General features: G+C 49.1%; 1 protein-coding gene across 3 annotated transcripts in view; it reads right to left on the bottom strand.

Moving 5' to 3' along the window:
- Positions 1–20,646, bottom strand: part of ITPR3 (inositol 1,4,5-trisphosphate receptor type 3) — an 84,235-nt gene that overhangs the window by 27,826 nt on the left and 35,763 nt on the right. For 2 of the 3 annotated variants that reach the window (XM_007527441.3, XM_060189619.1), the window contains exons 3-17: positions 13,139–13,260; positions 11,701–11,787; positions 10,103–10,261; positions 9,830–9,928; positions 9,413–9,496; positions 6,889–7,035; positions 6,566–6,661; positions 5,728–5,778; positions 5,386–5,528; positions 4,550–4,649; positions 4,302–4,462; positions 3,686–3,827; positions 1,510–1,671; positions 816–988; positions 191–310 (exon numbers count right to left, since the gene is read on the bottom strand). In XM_007527441.3, coding sequence (XP_007527503.1) covers positions 191–310; positions 816–988; positions 1,510–1,671; positions 3,686–3,827; positions 4,302–4,462; positions 4,550–4,649; positions 5,386–5,528; positions 5,728–5,778; positions 6,566–6,661; positions 6,889–7,035; positions 9,413–9,496; positions 9,830–9,928; positions 10,103–10,261; positions 11,701–11,787; positions 13,139–13,260 — 1,846 coding nt within the window. The remainder of the gene's footprint in view (positions 1–190; positions 311–815; positions 989–1,509; positions 1,672–3,685; positions 3,828–4,301; positions 4,463–4,549; positions 4,650–5,385; positions 5,529–5,727; positions 5,779–6,565; positions 6,662–6,888; positions 7,036–9,412; positions 9,497–9,829; positions 9,929–10,102; positions 10,262–11,700; positions 11,788–13,138; positions 13,261–20,646) is intronic. The other variant, XM_060189618.1, reaches the window with a different exon arrangement.

The following is a 20,646-nucleotide window of genomic DNA, read 5'->3' as shown; positions in this document are numbered from 1 at the left end:
TCGTTCTCCTTTGCCCCCACCCCAGCCCATACACACACAGGGATGTGCACAGACTGGGCACTGAGCAGGCTCTGGCCACATATCTGCAGAGAGCAGGGTTTGAGCTCTACAGCAAGTAGAGAGTCAGGCAGGATACAGCCTCACAGAGGAGGCCAGACAGCAGGTAGTAGCAGGACTCCAGCTCACTCACTCAGTCCGGATGAGAATGTCACTATTCTTGGGGTCCAGCACACACTTGCAGATGAGCTCCTGGGTGACCGGGATAGCGATGTGGTTGGATACACATAGGTCAGAAAGGTAATCCAGGAACCTGCGATGGTGGCAGCAAGGGTGCAAGGAGGGCTCAGAGACTAGCTCCTGATGGGGCAAAGTCCACCCTCCTTCTTCCCCAGCTGGCAGCACCAGAACCTGAAGCCAGTTTATTGCTCCTGCTCTCTCTCCCATATTTGGAGATGAGTGGGATGGACTTGATTCCCAGCCGCTCAGGGAGGGACAACCCAAGGGCAGCATCCTGGGGCAAGCAGGCCCTCAAAGGGTCAAGGTAAAAGGGGGGCAAGGACAGGTGTGGTGTGCCAAATATTTAGGTGGCTCAACATAGGCTGTGACTTTGACTTAGGGCTTCCTGCTGTACAGGTATCAGTCCTCTTGCCAGACTGGGCTCCATCTGGGACAGGGCTCAGGTGGCAGCTGGGATACCAGGGCCTCAGAGAGGTGGCGGTTTGCTGGCAGAGGCAAAATGCCATTGGTATTTTAACCCCCAGCACCAGAGGAGGAAGGAAGAGAGTGGGGGCAGCAGAGAGAGCAGGCAGGTGCACCTGGGCTCTCGGTTCTTCCGCACCAGGCTGACAAAGGTCTCCACCTCTGTCTTGGTGATGTGCTTCTCCAGCAGTTTGCGGTTGTTATGCAGCAGGGCAGTGATGGTGTCCTCTGCCAGGATGTCATAGCCGATCTGGGACTGCATCATCCCAAACTGCTTGGCAATGTGCTCCTGTGGGAGAGGGCAGAGGCCAGAGGTCATAGGGAGCCAGCTCCACTACAGAACAGTCCCTGGACCACAAGGCAGAGACAGACCAGCAGTACAGGAGACCCTGGCCCCACACACAGGTGGAGGTCTGAGAGGGGAAGCCAGCATAGGTAGGGAGAGTGGATTTATATGATTGAGTTCAGCCTGCCTCCCCATCAAAGTGATCCCTCCACAAAGGAGAACGGTTGTCTAGCGGAGCCTGATGCATAATGTATGGAGCCCAGTGCAACAGCAGGGTCCAAGTTCAAAAGTAAAGAATTCCAAGACAGCAACACATAGCAGTCACCCCAGGGCCAAGCCAGGTTGCCCTGCACTGAATTTGGCTCTTTGGTCTGGCTCCCTCCTGTATTCCCAGGGCCCAAAACAGTGCCTGGCACATAGCTCATGCCTCAAGGAGCAGTGACTGAACAGACAAGGAAGCCAAGCAGCAAGCAGGTGGGGGAGCTTCTCGTGGGCTGGGGCCAGGGCAGATGGCGGAGGCCCACCTGGTTCTTGCGGTAGTCCTCCTGGGAGTGCCGCAGCACTCGGTAACAGAGGCGGAACATGTGCTGGTAGGGGGCATTCTTCTGGTCCGACAGCTCCTCCAGCCGCACCAGGGGGCCCTCACCACCCTTGTCTCTGAATGGGGCTTTCAGAATGCCGAAGATCTGGGGAAGCAGGGAAAGTGAGGAGGGGGCTCCCGCCCACCCATATCCCTAATGATTCCAAGGACCCTAAACATCAAACTGACCCTGCCCTAAAGCCACCCACACCAACACCCACACCCACACCCACAAAGCCGGTCCACACTCACAAACTACCTACCACAAGCCCAAATTCCAGCCCCAAGTTCTAGCTTATGGCCTGAATCCCCACACTAACCTCAACTCACCCTCCCCCCACATGTAAGGGACAAGCTGAGAGTGACCACAGCTCAGGAGTTGGAGGATAAGAAAAGGCAGACCAAGCTAATGTGACCAGAAAGATAAGTCTGCCTCAACAAGGAAAAAAAAAAAAAGTTTAATGTAGTTACAAATACTTTTAAAGGTGCGATTGAATAGAGGTGAAAAAGCATTCTAGAGATCAAAGATTCAGAATCAAATGGAGTAAGAAAACCTTAGCTGGCTTCTGGTGAAAAAAAAGAAAGAAAGAAAGAAAGAAAAAGAAAGAAAGGAAGGAAGGAAGGAAGGAAGGAAGGAAGGAAGGAAGAAAGAAAGAAAGAAAGAAAGAAAGAAAGAAAGAAAGAAAGAGGGAGAGAAAGAAAGAAAGAGGGGGTCGGGCGGTGGCGCAGTGGGTTAAGCGCATGTGGCGCAAAGCGTAGGGACCGGTGTAAGGATCCCGGTTCGAGCCCCCGGCTCCCCACCTGCAGGGGAGTCGCTTCACAGGCGGTGAAGCGGGTCTGCGGGTGTCTATCTTTCTCTCCCCTTCTCTGTCTTCCCCTCCTCTCTCCATTTCTCTCTGTCCTATGCAACAACGAATTGCGTCAACAAGGGCAATAATAATAACCGCAGCGAAGCTACAACAAGGGCAACAAAAGGAGGGAAAAATGGCCTCCAGGAGCGGTGGATTCATGGTGCAGGCACCGAGCCCAGCAATAACCCTGGAGGAGGAAAAAAAAAGAAAGGGAGAAAAGAAACTTTACAAAGATATTTTGGAAAAGGCAGAGAAATTTGATGTGGGTTAGCTATTATTACTAACTTTCTCAAATGTGATACTGTGCTTAAATGGATAATATCCTGGGTTTTTTTGTTTCTTTGTTTGTTTGTTTGCCTTCAGGGTTATTGCTGGAGCTTAGTGCCTGCACCACTGCTCCCAGAGGCTGGTTTTTTTTCCCTTTTGTTTAAAGTTGTTGTGGCTATTACTATTGGTGTTGTTATTATTGATTTTGTTGTTGTTGGATAGGACGGAGAGAAATGGAGAGGGGAGGGGAAGACAGGAGGAGAGAAAGACAGACACCTGCAGACCTGCTTCACCACCTGTGAAACGACCCCCCTGCAGGTGGAGAGCCAGGGGCTCGAACTGGATTCCTTATGCCAGTCCTTGTGCTTTGCACCATGTGCACTTAACCCATTGCGCTACAGCCTGACCCCCAATATCCTGGCTCTTAAAAGATGCACACTAGGGGTTGGAGGGGTAGCTCAGTGGTAAAGCACATGCCTGGCATGTGTAAGGCCCTGGGCTCTGTCCCAGGCACTGTATAAAGTGGTGTCTTTCTGGTGTCTTTCTCCCCCTGCCCCCTCTTCTTCATTTTAAGAGAAATGTCGAAATGCTCTGCTGATTCTTTTGAAAGGCACAGATGGAAGAATGGATGTATGGAAGTAAAGCTACATAGAGACAAACTGGGAAGATATAACACATAAATTCAACAGGCATATAGTTTTCATTGGACTAGCCTTTCAGTTCTTCCTCAATATTTGAAATTTTTCATAATAAAAGAAAAAAAAGTTTCTAAATCTGATAACCTGAGTGCAAATCCTGCTGTTTCCTAGCTGTGTGCTAACAGTCAGATCACTCCACCCTCAGCCCACCTCCCAGCTGAAGTGGTCTACCCTGGGTAGTGAAGCTCAAGTGAGTCAGTGCCTGCACAGCACTGAGGGCAGAGCCAGCACATAAGAAGTGAATGCTGCTTCTTTTAAAAGCAAAGTCCTGAGAAACTGCAGGCCCCGCCCTACACACAGGCACCTGCTTGAGGATGTTCTGTTCCCTCATCAACTTCTGCCGCTCCCGGTTGGGCTTAGTAACCATGATGTCCAGCACATTCTGCCCATTGTTGGGGACATCACTGACGAAGAACACCAGGTCCTCCAGCAGCTGGATGACAAACCTTCAAGAGGGGACACCATAGATTATGCATGTGAATCAGTGACCCTGATATCATGTGTCCTCCATGGGACATCCAACCCTTCCCCAAACATGGCTCACATGAAGTCACTTGCTCTGCCAAAGCACAGAGCACTTGACCAGTCTACAACGTCTGTCCCCGGGTAGAAAACCCCAACTACAAAGAAATGTCAGGTAGCAATGTACCTGGTAAGCAGAGATCTGTGTTTCTATCCTGCCACACACTGGCTGTGTGACCCTCTGAGCTTAATCACATCACTGATAAAACAAGGGCAAAGGTGGCTCTGAGATTAGTTGTAGAAGAGCAGGAGCAGTGAGACAGGTGCACAGAGTCAGCCTGGACCCCACAGGGACAATCCCCATCCTGCTTCTCTGCCCCAAGCCTGTCTGTCCCGTAACCCCTTCCAGAGGGCAGGGCCACCTGGAAAGCCTGGGAAAGCCCGTGTGTGCAGCCCACCTGCGATCATTCTGGCTGATGAAGCCCTCGTTCAGCTTCTCCACGGCACTGGCCAGCATAGAGCTGGCATCATTGGCAAAGTCCAGGTCTCGAATCTCAGACACAGGCACTGACACGATGGCAAAGGCTTCCTTGTCTTCTTTGGTGGGGCAGGTGCCCAGCTGCAGGGACAAAGATAAGCAGGGTACCCAGGGAATGAGCCTGGGTCCCACCCTGACCCATGGCCCCCAGCCCTGGGCGGCACGCACCATGAGGCGGATGGGCCGCTCCTCCTCCACATCAATGGGCACATTGGTGCTCTGGATCCAGGTGTTGGTGCAGAGGTGCCGCAGCCGCACATACGAGTTCCTGCAAGCAGGCATCCAAGTGTGTCCACCTGTCTGCCCCACTCACTCCAGCAGACTCCACATCTCCCCGAGTCTGCACCCAGCAGTCAGGCAGCCAGAGCCCTGGTGCCATCAACGGGCCAGACCAGAGAAGAATGACCAGCAAACATAGGCAGGACCCATGCTAAACACCACTCCTACCCAAACCCACATACCTTTCTACACTTCCCAAGCTCAAAACACCCCAAAATCCAGGGCTGTCTGTAAACTTGGGACCAAGACTATTTAGATTCTTTATCCCATTTAGTGTCAAGATGTGAGCCTTCCACAGCAGAAACACTCATGTCTTTGATTATGAAATATAATTACCTTGCTGAGATAAAAAACACTATTAATCTAAAATGCATCCAGCCCCAAGAGTCTCAGGTAAAGCATTGCAGGCCTATAATGACTCAGTTAATTCTCCCACTAGCCCTGTCATGGGTAAGGTTAATATTCCCAGACTGGCTAGGGAAGGCAGCTGAAAGAATATAGTACTGAAAAAACAGTTCAATAAAACAGCAGAGGCAGCACCCATGAGTTCAACCCAGGTCACGTACGTGGCAAATGCTCAATGGTCTCTGAGCCTGATCCATAGAGGGACCAGTCTGTGGGTCCTAGTGCCAGAGGATCTCAGGAGGACAGAGAAGTGAGACACAGGGAACCCAGGGACAAGATGACCAATCTGTGCCCCAGCCAGCTCTGCTGTACACACCCACCGGGGCACGAAGGAGTCAGTTTTCTGCAACGTGGTCGGGTCCAGCTCAAACAGGGAGGCAATGTCGTTACCATGAGGCACAGCCACCAGGCGATACTTGATCTTCTCTCCAGCATTTCTGCGACCTATGCGGGCCTGGGCACCCTGCCATGAGGACCCCAATTCAGGCAGGCGCCTCTCCTTCCTTTCAGGTCCCCTCCTAAAACTACCTGGAATCTCACCTGGGAGGCCTGCTCCCTTCAGCCCACCTTCCAAGTTCATGGCCTACCAGGTCCCCACCCATCCCCCAGGGCAAGCTGGGGTTCCCTGTTCCCCAGGCCCTGGTTCTGACTTTGGTCCTCACCGCTCCTGCTGCCTTCGGGTCTGAGGCATCACCCTTGTAGCTGGGGTTCTCCTAAAATACAGGAACAGAATGGGGTAGATATACCCATATACCTCCACCCCAAAGCAAGATCCATGCCCCCACACTTCCAGATATGGGATGCCCAGCCAAGCTCCCATTCCCACATTACCCCAGAGGAGGCACCTATGAGACCACTCAAGGCCTGCTCTTCATGGTCTCTCCCCAGAGACCCACACATTAATATGCACACCCTAACACACACAAATGCTCCAGCACACAGAAGTCTGTACTGTGGGCAGATGTGGATGCTGCAAGTTCCACTAAATCTGGGGGTTTTGCTCACTGCTGCATCCTTGGTGCCTGGACTAGCCTCTGGCACACAACAGGTAGACAGAAATATTTACAGGTTTATTAAGAAGCATGTACCAGGGCCAGGCGGTGGCACACCTGGTTAAGCGCACACATTACAGTGTATGAGGACCCAGGTTCAAGCCCCTGGTCCCCACCTGCAGGAGGAAAGCTTCACAAGTGGTGAAGCAGGGCTGCAGGTGTCTCTCTCTCCCTCTCTATCTCTTCTTCTCCCCCTCTCAATTTCTCTTTGTATCTATCCAATAATAAATAAATAAATAAAATATTTTTTTTAAAAAAGAGGCATGTACCATCTTTTTTTTTTCCTTTTTGCATGTTCCTTCTTGACATCAATTGCTAAAATAAGTGCCTAAGACAAGCCCAGGTCCACAGGCACATGTGTCCATGTGTGCAAATGGACACCAGACACTGCAGATACCCAGATGTGCAGAGCTTGAGCTCCCAGGATACCTTGAGCCCCCATGCTCACCTCAGCAGCCAGGTAGTTGCCTGTAGCCAGGTGCTTAAATCGGTACAGTCCATTCCAGTGGCCAGCACCTCCTCGGCAGGGGTCGTGGTGGACCACCTGAGAAGGTGTTTACAGAGGTGAAAATAGGAAGGAGACTGGCCAGGGAGGAAGAGCTCAGAGCCTGAAGAAGTTTGAGTTGGGATGACAGCACTTGAGGGCCTGGGCTCTGCCAGAACAGGGAGGAGGCACAGGGGCCAACCTTACCCCTCTCCAGGTGATGGGAGAGGACGGCTAGCCTAGAGCTGGAGAGAAGGGGCATGTCCTGGACACCAGAAGTCACTGACCTCCACCTCCCAGAGGGCGTTGGAGCTGGTGGCGGAGGTGGCCGACTGGCGCAGTGTGGTGCGCAGGAACACCTGCAGCTTGCCCTTGTACTCATCACACGTCAGAAACTTCTCCTGCTCCGCATGGAACAGCCGCACCACATCTCCCTGTGGGTAAGGGGCATGGGCTCAGGACAGACAAGACGGTCCCTGGCCAGCCCCACCTCAGATGTAGGCACACGACACCTCTTAATCTTTTCAGAGCCCCGCAGGAGGCCTGCCAGGCCCAGGTGCCCTCAGTCACATATTCTGCCCACAGCCCTCAGCCTCCATCCCAAATCCTGAACTTCCAGATAGCTGAGCAGGACATGCTCTCATCCAGTCCTTCTCCAGGACCCCCATGCTCAATCCTGCCCCAGATCTTTGCGTCTGAATACCCCACATGACTTCCAAAGGCCATTCTCATTTTACTCCCTGCAGGAAGGCAGCTGGGTCCTCACCTCCTGAGGCTCCCCAGGCCCATGGCTGTACCTCCCCGGGGCCCCATCTGCCTGATTAGCTGTACTCTGTGCCCATTGCTCTCACTGTCCTCTAGACAGAAGATGGAGTGCAGGGAATAGCTCTCTGGGGTTTTGGACACAGAGACTCAGTATGGGCCCTGCCTCTGCTTTCTGAAGCTGTGTTATCTTGGGTAAATTCCTTAGCATCTCTGAGCTGAAGTTTCCTCTTCTGTAAGATGATAGAATATTACCATCTCCTTGCAGGCATCGTGAAGTTTATAATTTGTACAATGAAATACCCAGATGCCAGCCACTATACACACTGACCCTCAGGGTACATACATCATTACATTTCCCAGGTGGAGAAAGTCAGACACAGAGAAGCTAAGTGTACTGCTGAGGACTACACAGCTAGTGACAAATGGACATGAAGCCAATGCAGTATAAGAGCAAAAAATAGGTAGACTTTTTTTTTCCCTCCAGGGTTATCACTGGGGCTCAGTGCCTGTACCACGAATCCACTGCTCCTGACGGCCATCTTTTTTCTGTTTGCTGTTGTTGTTCAGGATAGAAAGAAATTGAGAGAGGAGGGAAAGACAGAGAGGGGAAAAGAAAGATAAAACACCTGCAGACCTGCTTCACTGCTTGTGAAGCAACCTCCCTGCAGGTGGGGAGCCGGGGGCTTGTACCGGGATCCTTGCACTTTGTACTATGTGTGCTTAACCAGTGTGCTACCACCTGACCCTCAGTAGGTATACTCTGTACACTCAATCTCATTTCAGAGCTGACAGATTCACCTTAAACACTCTGGGCAGCACCATGGGATTGTGGACCCAGTGATTCCTCCTCTGCTAGATGCTGAGCACATTTGCAGCTAGAATGTGTAGGGAAGGAAAGCTTCCAGGTGGGGGTTGCATATGGGCTAGCCCTTGCTTGATGTGTGGGCAATGAAACAAGTAGGCTTAAGGAAGGCAGGAAGCATTTGCCCAGAGCATGGGTAGGCAGGGGGACAGGCTGGAAACGGGCTCAGAGCTGGGTGGAATAAGGACAGGGAGGGACTGAGACTGCCTGAGAAGGGCAGGAAAGCCTGACAGAGCAGCCTGACAGTGGAAGTATGGCAAAAGAGCCACTGTGGACTTCTAAGTAGGCAAGAGGCACAAAGAAGTAAGGAGGTGGGAGAAGCACATGGCTGCTCTCAGCATCAAGTTTACTATTTCCCCCTCACTGCAAAACCCCACCTTCTGTGCTCTGGGAGCCCTCCACATGCCAGCTGCACCCCCAATGGGCTGGTTCTGTTCCCTGCAGCCTCATTGAGGAATCTCTGTGGGCTCCTCTTTCCCCTCATATCTGTCTTTCAGAAGACCTCTATCAGTTTCTTCAGGCCTTCCTTTTCCCAGATCTGGCCCCAAATAAATAAATAAATATATATATTCTGTCTCAGTTTATTTATCTACCGACATGAAACAGTGAGAAAACCAGAGCAACACTCCAGTACATGGGATGTCATGTCAAGGACCAAACTTGGGACTTCATCCTTTTAAGTTCAAGGCTTTATCCACTGTGCCAACTCTGAGGTCACCAAGAATCTCTCCTGTAGTATTTTCCACCAGCGCTGCCTCTCAAAGGCATGTCCCCTCCCTTCCTGTCAACCCGTGTCCTAGTGCCACACCTGCAGGTCTGGAATCGGGACACAGGCCCAGCCCAGGAGCCTCATTTCCAGAACAAACAGTAGGAACCCTGGTCAGATCCATGGCAAAAGCAGCGGGGAAGGAATAGGGTGCTAAAGAGATACAAGTCCACCCCAATGGGAGGAAATGGGAACCCCCAATCTACTAATCTTCCCTTAGCAAGAGACAAAACTAAGCTAGCCAGGACTCAGGGAGAGAGGACAGAGGATTGTAAGGACAGTAACTGGGAAAGCAGCTGTCCAATGGGGGTGTAGAATCACAAAAGGGATCATGGTATGGGGCGGACTGGGATCAGAGCTGGTCTACGAGGGAAGGTCTGGGCATGAGCAGGCTATGTTGAGGGGCTCCAGTCCTCACCCCTTTCAACACCTCCTCCAGGTGATCTCGGAACTGCATGAACAGGTTGATCTTCCAGCTGGTGTTGCAGTTTACAGAGTTGACCTGGAGAAAGGCAGAGAGATGCATGAAGCTAGGGAGATTCCAGTGGCTGGGAAGCTGGGCCACGCACAGACCCAGACAGGGGAGGCAGGGACGACCAAGCCCATCTCTCACTAAAGAGAGGGGGTATCTTCCACCACCCAGGGACCCCAGATCCAAGATCCAAGCCTGGCTGCCCTGAGGCTGCCAGTTCAAGGGGTGGAAACTGAAGCTAGATAGGGGGCCCAGGGTTGGGGGAGGGAGACATCAAGGGCCACCGTCCAGATGGGACTGGAGGAAGAGACCCCAGTGTTGATACCACAGAAGGTAAGCACACCTCTCCATGCATCCACTCACCTCCTTGCAGCCCGCGTTGTCACTGAGCTCATAATTGCTGGCATGCAGAGGCTGCCCAGCATTGACAGGATTCAGGATGACCTTGTCCCCAACGACAACCTATGGGGACAGGCACAGCAGGGTGAGGCTGGAAAGACTTGGGCCTCCAGGCATCTCTCTGGCCTCAGTGTGCCCTACTATAAAATGGCCAGGACCTTCTCCGGTCCCTAGAGAAGCCCCTCTAGGAACTTCTCTGTCCTGCACCAGGCTCCTCCAGCCTGAGCTTGTCCTCACATTGTCTCCATTGCTCCGCAGCTTCCAGAAGGGCTGGATGAAGAGCCAGGAGCCCTCATTGCCCGTGGCATCCAGCGTCACCCGCATGGCATTCTTCTCCAGCAAGGCCGGCAGCCGCTTGTTCACCGTCAGATACTTGTTGCTCTTCATGTGCAGGAGCTGGAGGAGCAGATAGGGTGCAAATGAGGCCCCAGAACCCAGGAGACCAGGCCATCAGGGACAGCAGGTCAACCTTGGTCACAGCATGATGAACATTCAGTGGCAAACACAAGCACAGAGAAGACACACACAGTCACACGCACAATTACACACACACACACACACACAGGGGATGGCAGAAAGGAAGCTAGCACTGCTCTAAATACTTTAAACATATCAGCTCCTTTAATTTCTTTCTTGGGGGTGTGGGGATTGAAAAAAAGAGAAAGTAGATCACTGCTCTGCCATTTATGATGTTCTTCTTAAAAATATTTTTAATTTACTTATTAAAATGATGGGACATAGAGAAATTGAGAGGAGGAAGGGGAGATAGAGAAGGAGATAGGGGGCCAGGTGGTGGTGCATGTGGTAGAACACACATGTTACAATGCACAAGGACCGGGGTTTGAGCCCCTAGTCCCCATCTGCAGGGGGAAAACTTTGCAAGTGATGAAGCAGGACCTCAGGTGTCTCTCTGTCTCTCTATCTCTTCCTTCCCTCTCAATTTCTGGATGTCTCTATCCAATAAACAATAAATATAATAAATAAATAAATTGGGAGTCAGGCGGTAGCCCAGCAGGTTAAGTGCACGCAGCGCAAAGCACAAGGACTAGCGTAAGGATCCCGGTTCAAGCCCCTGGCTCACCCACCACCTGCAGGGAAGTCCCTTCACAGGTGGTGAAGCAGGTCTGCAGGTGTCTATCTCTCCCTCTCTCTGTCTTCCCCTCCTCTCTCCATTTCTCTCTGTCCTATCCAACAATGATGACATCAATAATAACTACAACAATAAATCAACAAGGACAATAAAAGAGAATAAATATTAAAAAATAAATACGATGAAAGACATGCAACTCTTCCTTTAAAAGAGAGATAAATAAGAGACCTGCAGCACTTCTCCAGCACTCATGAAGCTTCCCCACTGCAGGTGGAGACTGGGGGCTTGAACATGGCAATATGTGCACTCTACCAGGTACACCACTGTCCAGACCCCATTTACAATATTCTATTTGTTTTGGTCTTTCTTGGTGTTTTTGTCTTTTTTATGCTGTGCTTGGTGGGCATCAAGCCTGGTGCAGTACCTCCCCAGTCCTGGCTTATGTAATTTCACAACAGCCAGGAAGGTAGTGCCATCCCTGGCCCTATCTCACAGGTGGGGAAACAGAGGCACAGGGAAGTTAAGTAAATATCCCAGGGTCATATGTCCAAGATATGAAGAAAGCCCACCGGGCTCCAGGTTCTGTCACTCAGGACACACACAGGAGCTCACACAGCAGCAGACAGGCGACCAGAAAGACAGTCCTTCCCATCCACTGGGAGATCACCACCCCTCACCCCAATAACTGGCAACCCCCTACCCAACACCAGCCTGGCCTCTTCAGGGGGGAAGCAGCAGCCCCTACCTGGATCACACTGCCGTACTTCACCACATCCCCGTGCACCTTCTTGTTCTCAGTGTCATTCTGCTTCTGTTCCATCTGGGCTGCGTGCTGCAAACACACACAGGTGAGAAGCCTGCTCCTGGGGGACACACCTACCCCGTGTGTACACACACACACTGGCAGTGCACTCTGAGGTCATCTGGCCACACACACACTCTCTCTGGAACCTCAGAGAGTGAAGGGACAGCCAAAGGAAACAGCCCACAGCCCTGCTCCCACTTTCCTGTGGAGGCAGCATGAGTACAGCTCCCTGAGCCCCCTACACACAGCTTATGCCGCCAGGTGCCACTTCTTCCTCCTCTACCCCAAATCCTCTGTGGCCTCCCACTCCAAACTGTGTGCTGCTAGCTCAGTGCCTCCAGGGAGCCTTCTCTGACTGGCCACATTCAAGACTGATGGATCCAAGTCCAGCAGCCTTAAGAATTTGTTCTGCATGACATTAAGGGCACCTTAAAGATACTTGTATTCCATTCATTGAGATCAGGCTATCCTTGCCATCAGACCAACAGCCCTGGAGGCAGAGGCTCTGTCTTGGCTATTAGTATGGCACTCTCCCAGAGCCCCCCAGTCCAGGTCTCAAGACTGAAGATGGGCTAGAGGGCCTTTCCATGTGCTACTCAACTTTCCACAAACCCCACAGTGTGTAAGTCTGATAGTGTGGTCCCGAGCAAGTGTATGCATGAATGAATGCACTCCACACAGCCAAGCCACCAGCCAGCCCCACTCCAGGACCTGAGCTGGCACAGTGTCACAGACCATTCACACCTGCCTCCTTGGGGCAGGACACAGACAGTGTCTGCATGCCAGCAGGCCTGGAGGAGGGGCCCCAACACAGGCTGCAAATCTGGCCACAGCTGAAGGCTCTTACACTCCTTTTGGTGAGTACCTGCCTGGGGCTCTGAGGTCTATCCAGAGAGAACTTCCCAGAATATGAAATGCCCCCTAGAGCACCCCCATGAACTGTCCATGTGACTAAGGACCCCAGGGGGAGTTGGGGACCTGGAGTTCTGCTGCAAACTCACAGATAACCTAGCCTCCTCTAAGATTCCAATTTAGAGGCTCCAATTCTACAAAATAAGAGAAGTTAAGACTCATTCTCAAATTGGGGTCCCTGGAGCCACTGGTAACTAACTCTACTACTACCCAGGTCATTCACTGCACCACAGTGTCCAACTGAAGAGCTGATGGGAGCCAGAACTCAGTCCACATCCTACGAACTGAGCCATATGCCCAGGCAGAGGGCCAGGCTAGTGGCAGGAAGAGGCACCTTCTTCTGACTGGTAAAGGGGGCACATTGTTGAATGGGTCTCTGCAAGGACCCCCAGACCCCTTTCATTTACAACAGCGCACAAAGATCTCTTACACACACACACACACACACACACACACACACACACACCTGCAGCTTCTGCAGCAGTACCACATCAGCAATCTTCTCCTTGTCCTGCTTGGTCTGCTTGGCCTTCCAGTACTGCTTCTGGGCTGAGTAACGGTTCATGGGACACACCTTGAAGAGGCAATCTGTAATGGGGTAGACAAAAGAAGGGAAATGGATTCATCAGGGCCTCAGAACTCCCAACCCCTAGCCTGCATCCCTGCCCCCAAATCCCACTTCTGCTCTCTCCACCCCTCTTCACTCTCCTTCCCTGCAGCAGGTACAGAAGTAGTGAGAAGAACTCTGTAGACTTCAGAGCCTCCTAGATGGATTGTGCTGAATAGAGTAGACAGTCCCAGAAACAGGTCTGAGAGCAGGACCTGACCTGGGATGTGGACGCCTGCCCTCTTTTATCTTCCCTAGGGAAGACTAGAGGCTCCTTGGCCCCCACATCCTAAGCCCCATCTATGTCTAGCGTTAGAGGGGACTGCTGGCTAACAGCTCACACCTACCTCCTTCTCTGGCCTACTGGCATCTTTCCCACAGAGCCCTGAAAAGTGACATCCCATATCCTCCCCAGGAATAGCCATGTTTAGGGGAATATGCAAGCCTGTCCATTCCATAAAACAACATGGAGTCCTGTCCCTGGTTAGTCGTGGGCAGGCTCTGGGGCTGGCAGGACTGAGAACCATGGTTGGAATCTGTTCTGAACCAACCCAACCAGAAAACAACTCAAACAACCAGATTTTTCACATGCATAGTATTTCAAGACGTATTCAAGAACTGACAAAACAAGGAGGAATCATTGGGCCAGAACAGAAGATCAAAAGAGAAACAGGGAGATACAAAAACACCCAAGCTACTCTCACCCTAAGGGTATTTGCTGATTTCAGAAACCAAGAACCTTTCTTTGGACAACGTCACCTAGTAACAGTGGCAGAAGTCCCAAACCAGGCCCAAAGAAGGTAAGAAGTCTATCAAGGGACCCTCTCCTCAATCAGCTGGGACCCCAAAAGGCTAATCCCCAAAAAGAGAGTGACCATAGGGAGTCAGGATCTAGAGCAGCACCAGAATTTCCTGGAGGGCACAGGAAGCTCAAGCTTGACTCCCAGCAGTGAAGAAGAGGAAGCCCCAGCAGTCTGGTAAGAGACCTGTACTCCCCCTCTGGAGGAGGTGACCCTCACCATTACCCACAGCTACCAGCACCCAAATTATCCAATACAATGACTGCTATACAATCAAAGACAAGGAGGGCTGGGGAAATAGCACAATGATTATGCAAAAGGCTTTCAGGCCTAAGGCTCTGAGGTCCCAAGTTCAATCCTCAACACCACCATAAGGCAGAGCTGAGCAGTGCTCTGATCTCTCTCTGTATTTCTCTCCCCTCCCCTCCCTCCTCCTCCTTTCTCTCTCTCTCTCCCCACCCACCCCCCATAAAGTAAAAAACACTTCTCCATTTTGGAGACTTACAAAGATGACCAGAAATGCTTAGGGACTGGGTGCCATGGGCAAGAACAAACCCACAGACACACCCTGGAAGGAGACATGAGGAGACTGCCTACAGACTCCAGGCAGACTTCATCTGTGAAACAGATGTCACCTCTGCTGAAATCAATAAAAGTTTGAGGATCTCTGCAGTGGACAGGAAACTATATAAAAAAAAAAAAAAAGTGACACAGTGGAGTGAAAAGGAACCAAATGGAATTCCTAGAAATAAAAAGCTCCAATAAGTAAATTTAAAGCTCATCGAACATATTTAACAGGAGACTAGACAGAGCTGAAAGAAGAATTATGGAAGCAATAGCAACCCTGACTGTGGTTGATGCCTTCTAATTCTGTTCTATCCAATTCTTGAAAGGATGGCTGAGCCCATTAAAATGAGTTTACAGCCTGCTAATGGGTCAGAACCTGTGTTGAATGAAGCCCATTGTCTTGCAGCATCCAAGGAGAAGGATGCAGCTGGAAATGATTTCTCCCTGCTTCCAACTCCTCTGAATCTTTCTTGGGGATTGATTACCTGGAACTTGTCAAATTTTCTTCTCACACATAGATCCTCCCTTACAGCCTTGCCCAGAATACATGTCAAGTGAATACATGACAAGCCCCCTAAAGTGACTGATTCCTATATATGGCTGAGTGCTCTTACCGGGCTGCGCTCTTTATCCAAAGGCAGCCTTCTGTCAGAAGCCCAGAAAAAAACCCAGAGCTTTCTTTTCACCAGACAACAGGACAGAGAAGAAGGGCACAGAGTAGCCAGGAGACTGAGCCCAGGAAGGAGCAGCAGCAGCAACATCAAAGGTCAAGAGAAAAGTCTAGACAGGGGACTTCCTAGAGTAAGGACTGGAGGGCAGGGTAGAAAACATGCAGGCGAGAGGGTACTAGCCTTATCAGGCTGCAGTCAAAAGGGTATTTATTTATTCAATGAAGTTTAACAGTTTCCCAAAACTAACCAAGATGTGTGATACTCCAAACGCCACTAACACTGCATAAAATCATCCAGAGGCGGGGATGCAGAGGTCACATAGATTCCTAAGCTGAATATGGGCCCCAGATCAAATCAATGGGGTTTACAATCAACAATATTTATACAACTTTCCCATATTTGGGAGATACTCTCTTCCCTGATCCAGCTTTCTAGTCCTTTTTCCAGCCAGGCCATCATCTCCCCAGACAATAACTTGGGTCACGTGCATATCAGAGGTCAGGCTCAGGAAAAAAACTCGTAAAGTCATGGGCCCCTCGGAATATACCTAAAATAGACCTACTAGCTATTTCCAAAATGGAGACACCAAATCTCCATCTGCAATATTCTTGCCTTTAGGTTCATGATTAGTCAACAGTTTGTTTGGCTTTATGTTAACTCTTTTTTCAGCCACCAGGTTCCAGATGCTACCATGATGCCAACCGGACTTCGTTGGGCAGATGACCCCACCAATGTGTCCTGGATACCAGCTTCCCCAGAGCTCTGACCCACTAGGGAAAGAGAGAGACAGGCTGGGAGTATGGATCGACATGTCAATGCCCATGATCAGCGGGGAAACAATTACAGAAGCCAGACCTTCCACCTTCTGCATCCCACAATGACCCTGGGTCCATACTCCCAGAGGGATAAAGAATAAGAAAGCTATCAGGAGAAGGGATGGGATATGGAGTTCTGGTGGTGGGAATTGTGTGGAGCTGTACCCCCTTTATCCTATGGTTTTTGTCAGTGTTTCCTATTCATAAATAAAAATCAAAAAAAAAGAATAGGGCTATCAAGGGAGGAGACGGGATATGGAGTTTTGGTGGTGGAAATTGTGTGGAATTGTATTCCTCTTATCCTATGGCCTTGTCAGTGTTTCCATTTTATAAATAAAAATTAAAATAAATAAATATAATAATAAAAATAAAATAAATTATCCTGGGCTGGGAAAAGGTTTTCAAAAGTATGAACATTTTTTTGAAGGTACACTTACTCCTAAACTCACTACAACATATAATAATTAAGACAGAAACGGTCAACAATAAACAATTTTAGGAACCAGGCAATAGAGAACCAGGTAGAACATACATATTATCATGCTCAAGGACCCAGGTTCAAGCCACCAGCCTCCACCCGCATCAGGGAAGTTTCGTAAGTGGTGAAAGTTCTGTAGGTGTCTTTCTCTGTCTCTCTCTCACTACCTCCTCTCCCCTCTAAATTTACCACTGTCCTATCAAATAAAAGTTTAAAAATAAAGAAAAAAGAAAAAAGACCTCCACCCAAAGTCTCCTGTCCTTCTAGGCTATTACTCAGGTTTGAAGATTAAGTGCTTTCCAGGCTAACAACAGTTAAAGGAATTCACTAACACTAAACTGGCCCTACAAGAAAGACTAATGGGACTTATATAAAAGGAAAACACCAAATGATCTCACTCATGGGTTAAATAAACAAAGTGAGGGAACAAGCAAAGTCAAAGGAAGACAAGCCTTTGGGCTCAGACTACAGAAATGCATCCGCCACAGAGGACACAGGGAAAGGGCTGGCTGTCAGAGCAGAGGGGCCCAGTGGACTTAGCTGGAAGGATAGTGTACTTTGGTGATGGGTGTGGTGTGGTGTGACAACACACTGAATAGATGTGAAATTGTACTTCTAAAACATCTATAGTCTTGGGGGTTGGGTGGTGGCGCAGTAGGTTAAGCACACATGGTGCAAAGTGCAAGGACTGGAGTAAGGATCCCGGTTCGAGCCCCTGGCTCCCCACCTGCAGGGGAGTCGCTTCACATGTGGTGAAGCAGGTTTGCAGGTGTATCTCTTTCTCTCCCCGTCTTCCCTTCCTCTCCGTTTCTCTCTGTCCTATCCAACAACAATGATGGCAATAACAACAATAATAACCACAACAACAATAAAGCAACAAGGATAACAAAAGGAAAAAAATTAGCCTCTAGAAGCAGTGGATTTGTGGTGTAGGCACCGAGCCCCAGTGATAACCCTGGAGGCCAAAAAGATATATGTATATTTATAGTCTTGTGAGTCGATGTTACCTCAAAAACAAAAATATTATATATATGAATGATTAGCTAGGTTTAAGATCATCTCCAGAAATGACATTTTTATTAGAGAATCTATGGCATAGAAAACATCTAGAATATCTAGTTTTGTCATAGGACTCACTCTCTCCTCAGCCTGAGACCTTTTACAAAAATATTTATTTATAAGGGGCCGGGTGGTGGTGCACCTGGTTGTACTCACATGGTACTGTACACAAGGACCCTGGTTCAAATCCCTGGTCCCCATGTGCAGGGGGAAGCTTTACAAGCAGTCAAGCAGTGCTGTAGGGCTCTCGCGCTCTCTCTCTCTCTCTCCTTCCCTTCCCTCCTTCTCTCTCTCTCCCACTCCCTCTCCTCCTGGATTTCTCTGTCTCCATAAAATAAATAAATAAAATAATAAATATGTATTATATGCTTAGTTATGAAAGAGAGAGAAGCAAAGCAGCACTACAGAGCCTGTGGCTATGTGGTGCCACGGATAAAACCTGCACCTCACACCAGCACTCTACCTCTGAGCCACCTGCCTCCCTGTACACTCTGTTTCCTTACTGCTCTAGGCATCCCAGTCAGTAGTTCAGGAATAAAGACCTTCAATCTCTCATTTACTCTCATTTACTCTCATTTACTCTGAAATTGACAGACACGTAAAATTTCCAGACACAAGTAATTAAGCATGGACCTTTTCTCCTACAAACCCGTCTTGACTTAGTACAAGAATTTCCCCCTCTAGCCCCTCCCTACATGGCTCTTACACTCACATGGGGAGTCTACCTGGGCATGAAACTTTCACAAGGAGAGATAAAGCCTGAAGAAGACAGAGTGAGGGGTGGAAAGAGAAGGGGGGTGGGGTGGAGAGAGAGATGCTAATAATATCGCACCAAGTTTTGCTGACACCTATTTTTTACTTCCATTTCTTGCATTAATACTGTTCAGTTTAAAGTGTTGAAAAGTATAATTATACACAATGGAATACTACTCAGCTACTAAAAATAGTGATTTCACCATTTTCAGCCCATCTTGGATGGAGCTTGAAGAAATCATGTTAAGTGAAATAAGTCAGAAGCAGAAGGATGAATATGGGCTGATATCACTCTCAGGCAGAAGCTGAACAACAAGATCAGAAGAGAAAACACAAGTAGAACCTGAACTGGAGTTGGTGTATTGCACCAAAGTAAAAGACTCTGGGGGGTGGGGTGGGGAGAGTACAGGTCCAAAAAGGATAACAGAGGACCTAGTGGGGGTTGTATTGTTATATGGAAAACTGAGAAATGTTATCCATGTACAAACTATTATACTTACTTTCAAATGTGAAATATTAATCCCCCAATAAGGGGGAAAAAGAAAAGCATAATTAATTCATCAATTAACTAAAAGTACAAACCTTTAAAAAGGTCAGGAAAGTGGTTCTGCAGGTAAAGCACACGCCTTACACGAGTGAAGCCTGGGTTTGAATCCTGACAGTACATATAGAGGAATTCTGATCTCCCTTACTCTCACTCATAAAATAAGTTAATTATGTCAATAAAATAGTGAAAACTTTTCTTGATTATCGTTTGGTTTGGGTTTTACCAATGGGCCTTCTTGCAGTTGTGCAATCCCACTGCTCCCAGAACTCCTCTTGCTGTCCTTTCAATATCACACAAAGACAGAAAGAGGCAAAACACCAGAGGTCACTCCACCACTTGTGAAGCTTCTCCCATGCAGGGTGCTCCCATGTGGTGCTAGAGGTTCACACATGGCAAAGTGAACTATCTCTAGTCCCTTTTTAAGATTTTGTGAGTGTGTGTGAGGGCTGATGGTGGTGCACCCAGTAGAAGGCACACATTATCATTACCCAGATTCAAGCCCACAGTCCCCACCAAAACGGAAACTTTATGAGCAGTGAAGCAGTGCTGCAGGTCTCTCTCTGTCTCTCTCATTCTGTTTCCCTGTCTCTAAAACAAAATGGTTAAAAAAAAAAAAATGGTTGTGGGAGTTGGGCGGTAGCACAGTGGGTTAAGCACAGCCAGCACAAAGACCAAGGACCAGTGTTGTAAGGATCCCGGTTCGAGCCCCAGTCTCCCCACCTGCAGGGGAGTCGCTTCACAGGTGGTGAAGCAGGTCTTCAGGTGTCTGTCTTTCTCTCTCCCTCTCTGTCTTCCTCTCCTCTCTCCATTTCTCTCTATCCTATCCAACAAGGACATCAATAACAACAACAATAATACCTACAGCAATAAAAAAATACAAGGGCAACAAAAGGGAATAACTAAATAAATATTTTTTAAATGGTTGCAGGGAAGAGTGGAATCATGTAGGCACTGAGACCTAGCAATAACCCTGGTAGAAAAAATTTACATGACAGAATAAACCCAGGACCTCACACTCAGACTGAGCCATGTCTCCAGCCCAATTTCCTATTCTTTACTTTTTAAGAGGGAGAGAGAGAAAAGTAGAGGAAAAATAGGGAGAAAGAAAGGAGAGAGTGTGGTCAAGAGATGACACATAGTATAACGCATTGGACTCTCAAGCATGAGATCCCAAGTTCAATCCCCAGCAGCTCATGTACCAGAGTGATGTCTTGTTCTTTCTCTCTCACTGCCTATCCTTCTCATGAATAAATAAAATATTTTTTAAAAAAGAAATGAAGAAAAGAAAGGAGAGACATCATAGTGTCTTCCATTATTCATGGTGCTCTAATGTTGTTCCAGGACTTGAACCCAGGCCCTCACCCACAATAAGGTGTGTCCTCTACAGGGTGGGATGTCTCCTGTTTTTTTTTTTTTTCCCACCAGATTTATCACCAGAAAGTCACTGCTCCAGGTGGCCATCTTTTCCTTTTATTTTTATTTTTATTAGATAACACAAATAGAAACGGAGGTAGGGGCTACAGAAGAAGATATACACCTGCAGATCTGCTTCACCACTTATAAAGCTTCCCCCCTGCAGGCAGGGAGTGGAAACTCAAACCCGGTAGTAATGTGTGCACATAACCACCCACCACAAGGCCCTCCTGGTCTTACAAATTTTTAAGGACAAATTTTAAG

The sequence above is a fragment of the Erinaceus europaeus genome, chromosome 4, assembly GCF_950295315.1.
Source record: "Erinaceus europaeus chromosome 4, mEriEur2.1, whole genome shotgun sequence".
Classification (NCBI taxonomy): Eukaryota; Metazoa; Chordata; class Mammalia; order Eulipotyphla; family Erinaceidae; genus Erinaceus; species Erinaceus europaeus.
This window is presented reverse-complemented; position numbering and strand designations above follow the sequence as displayed.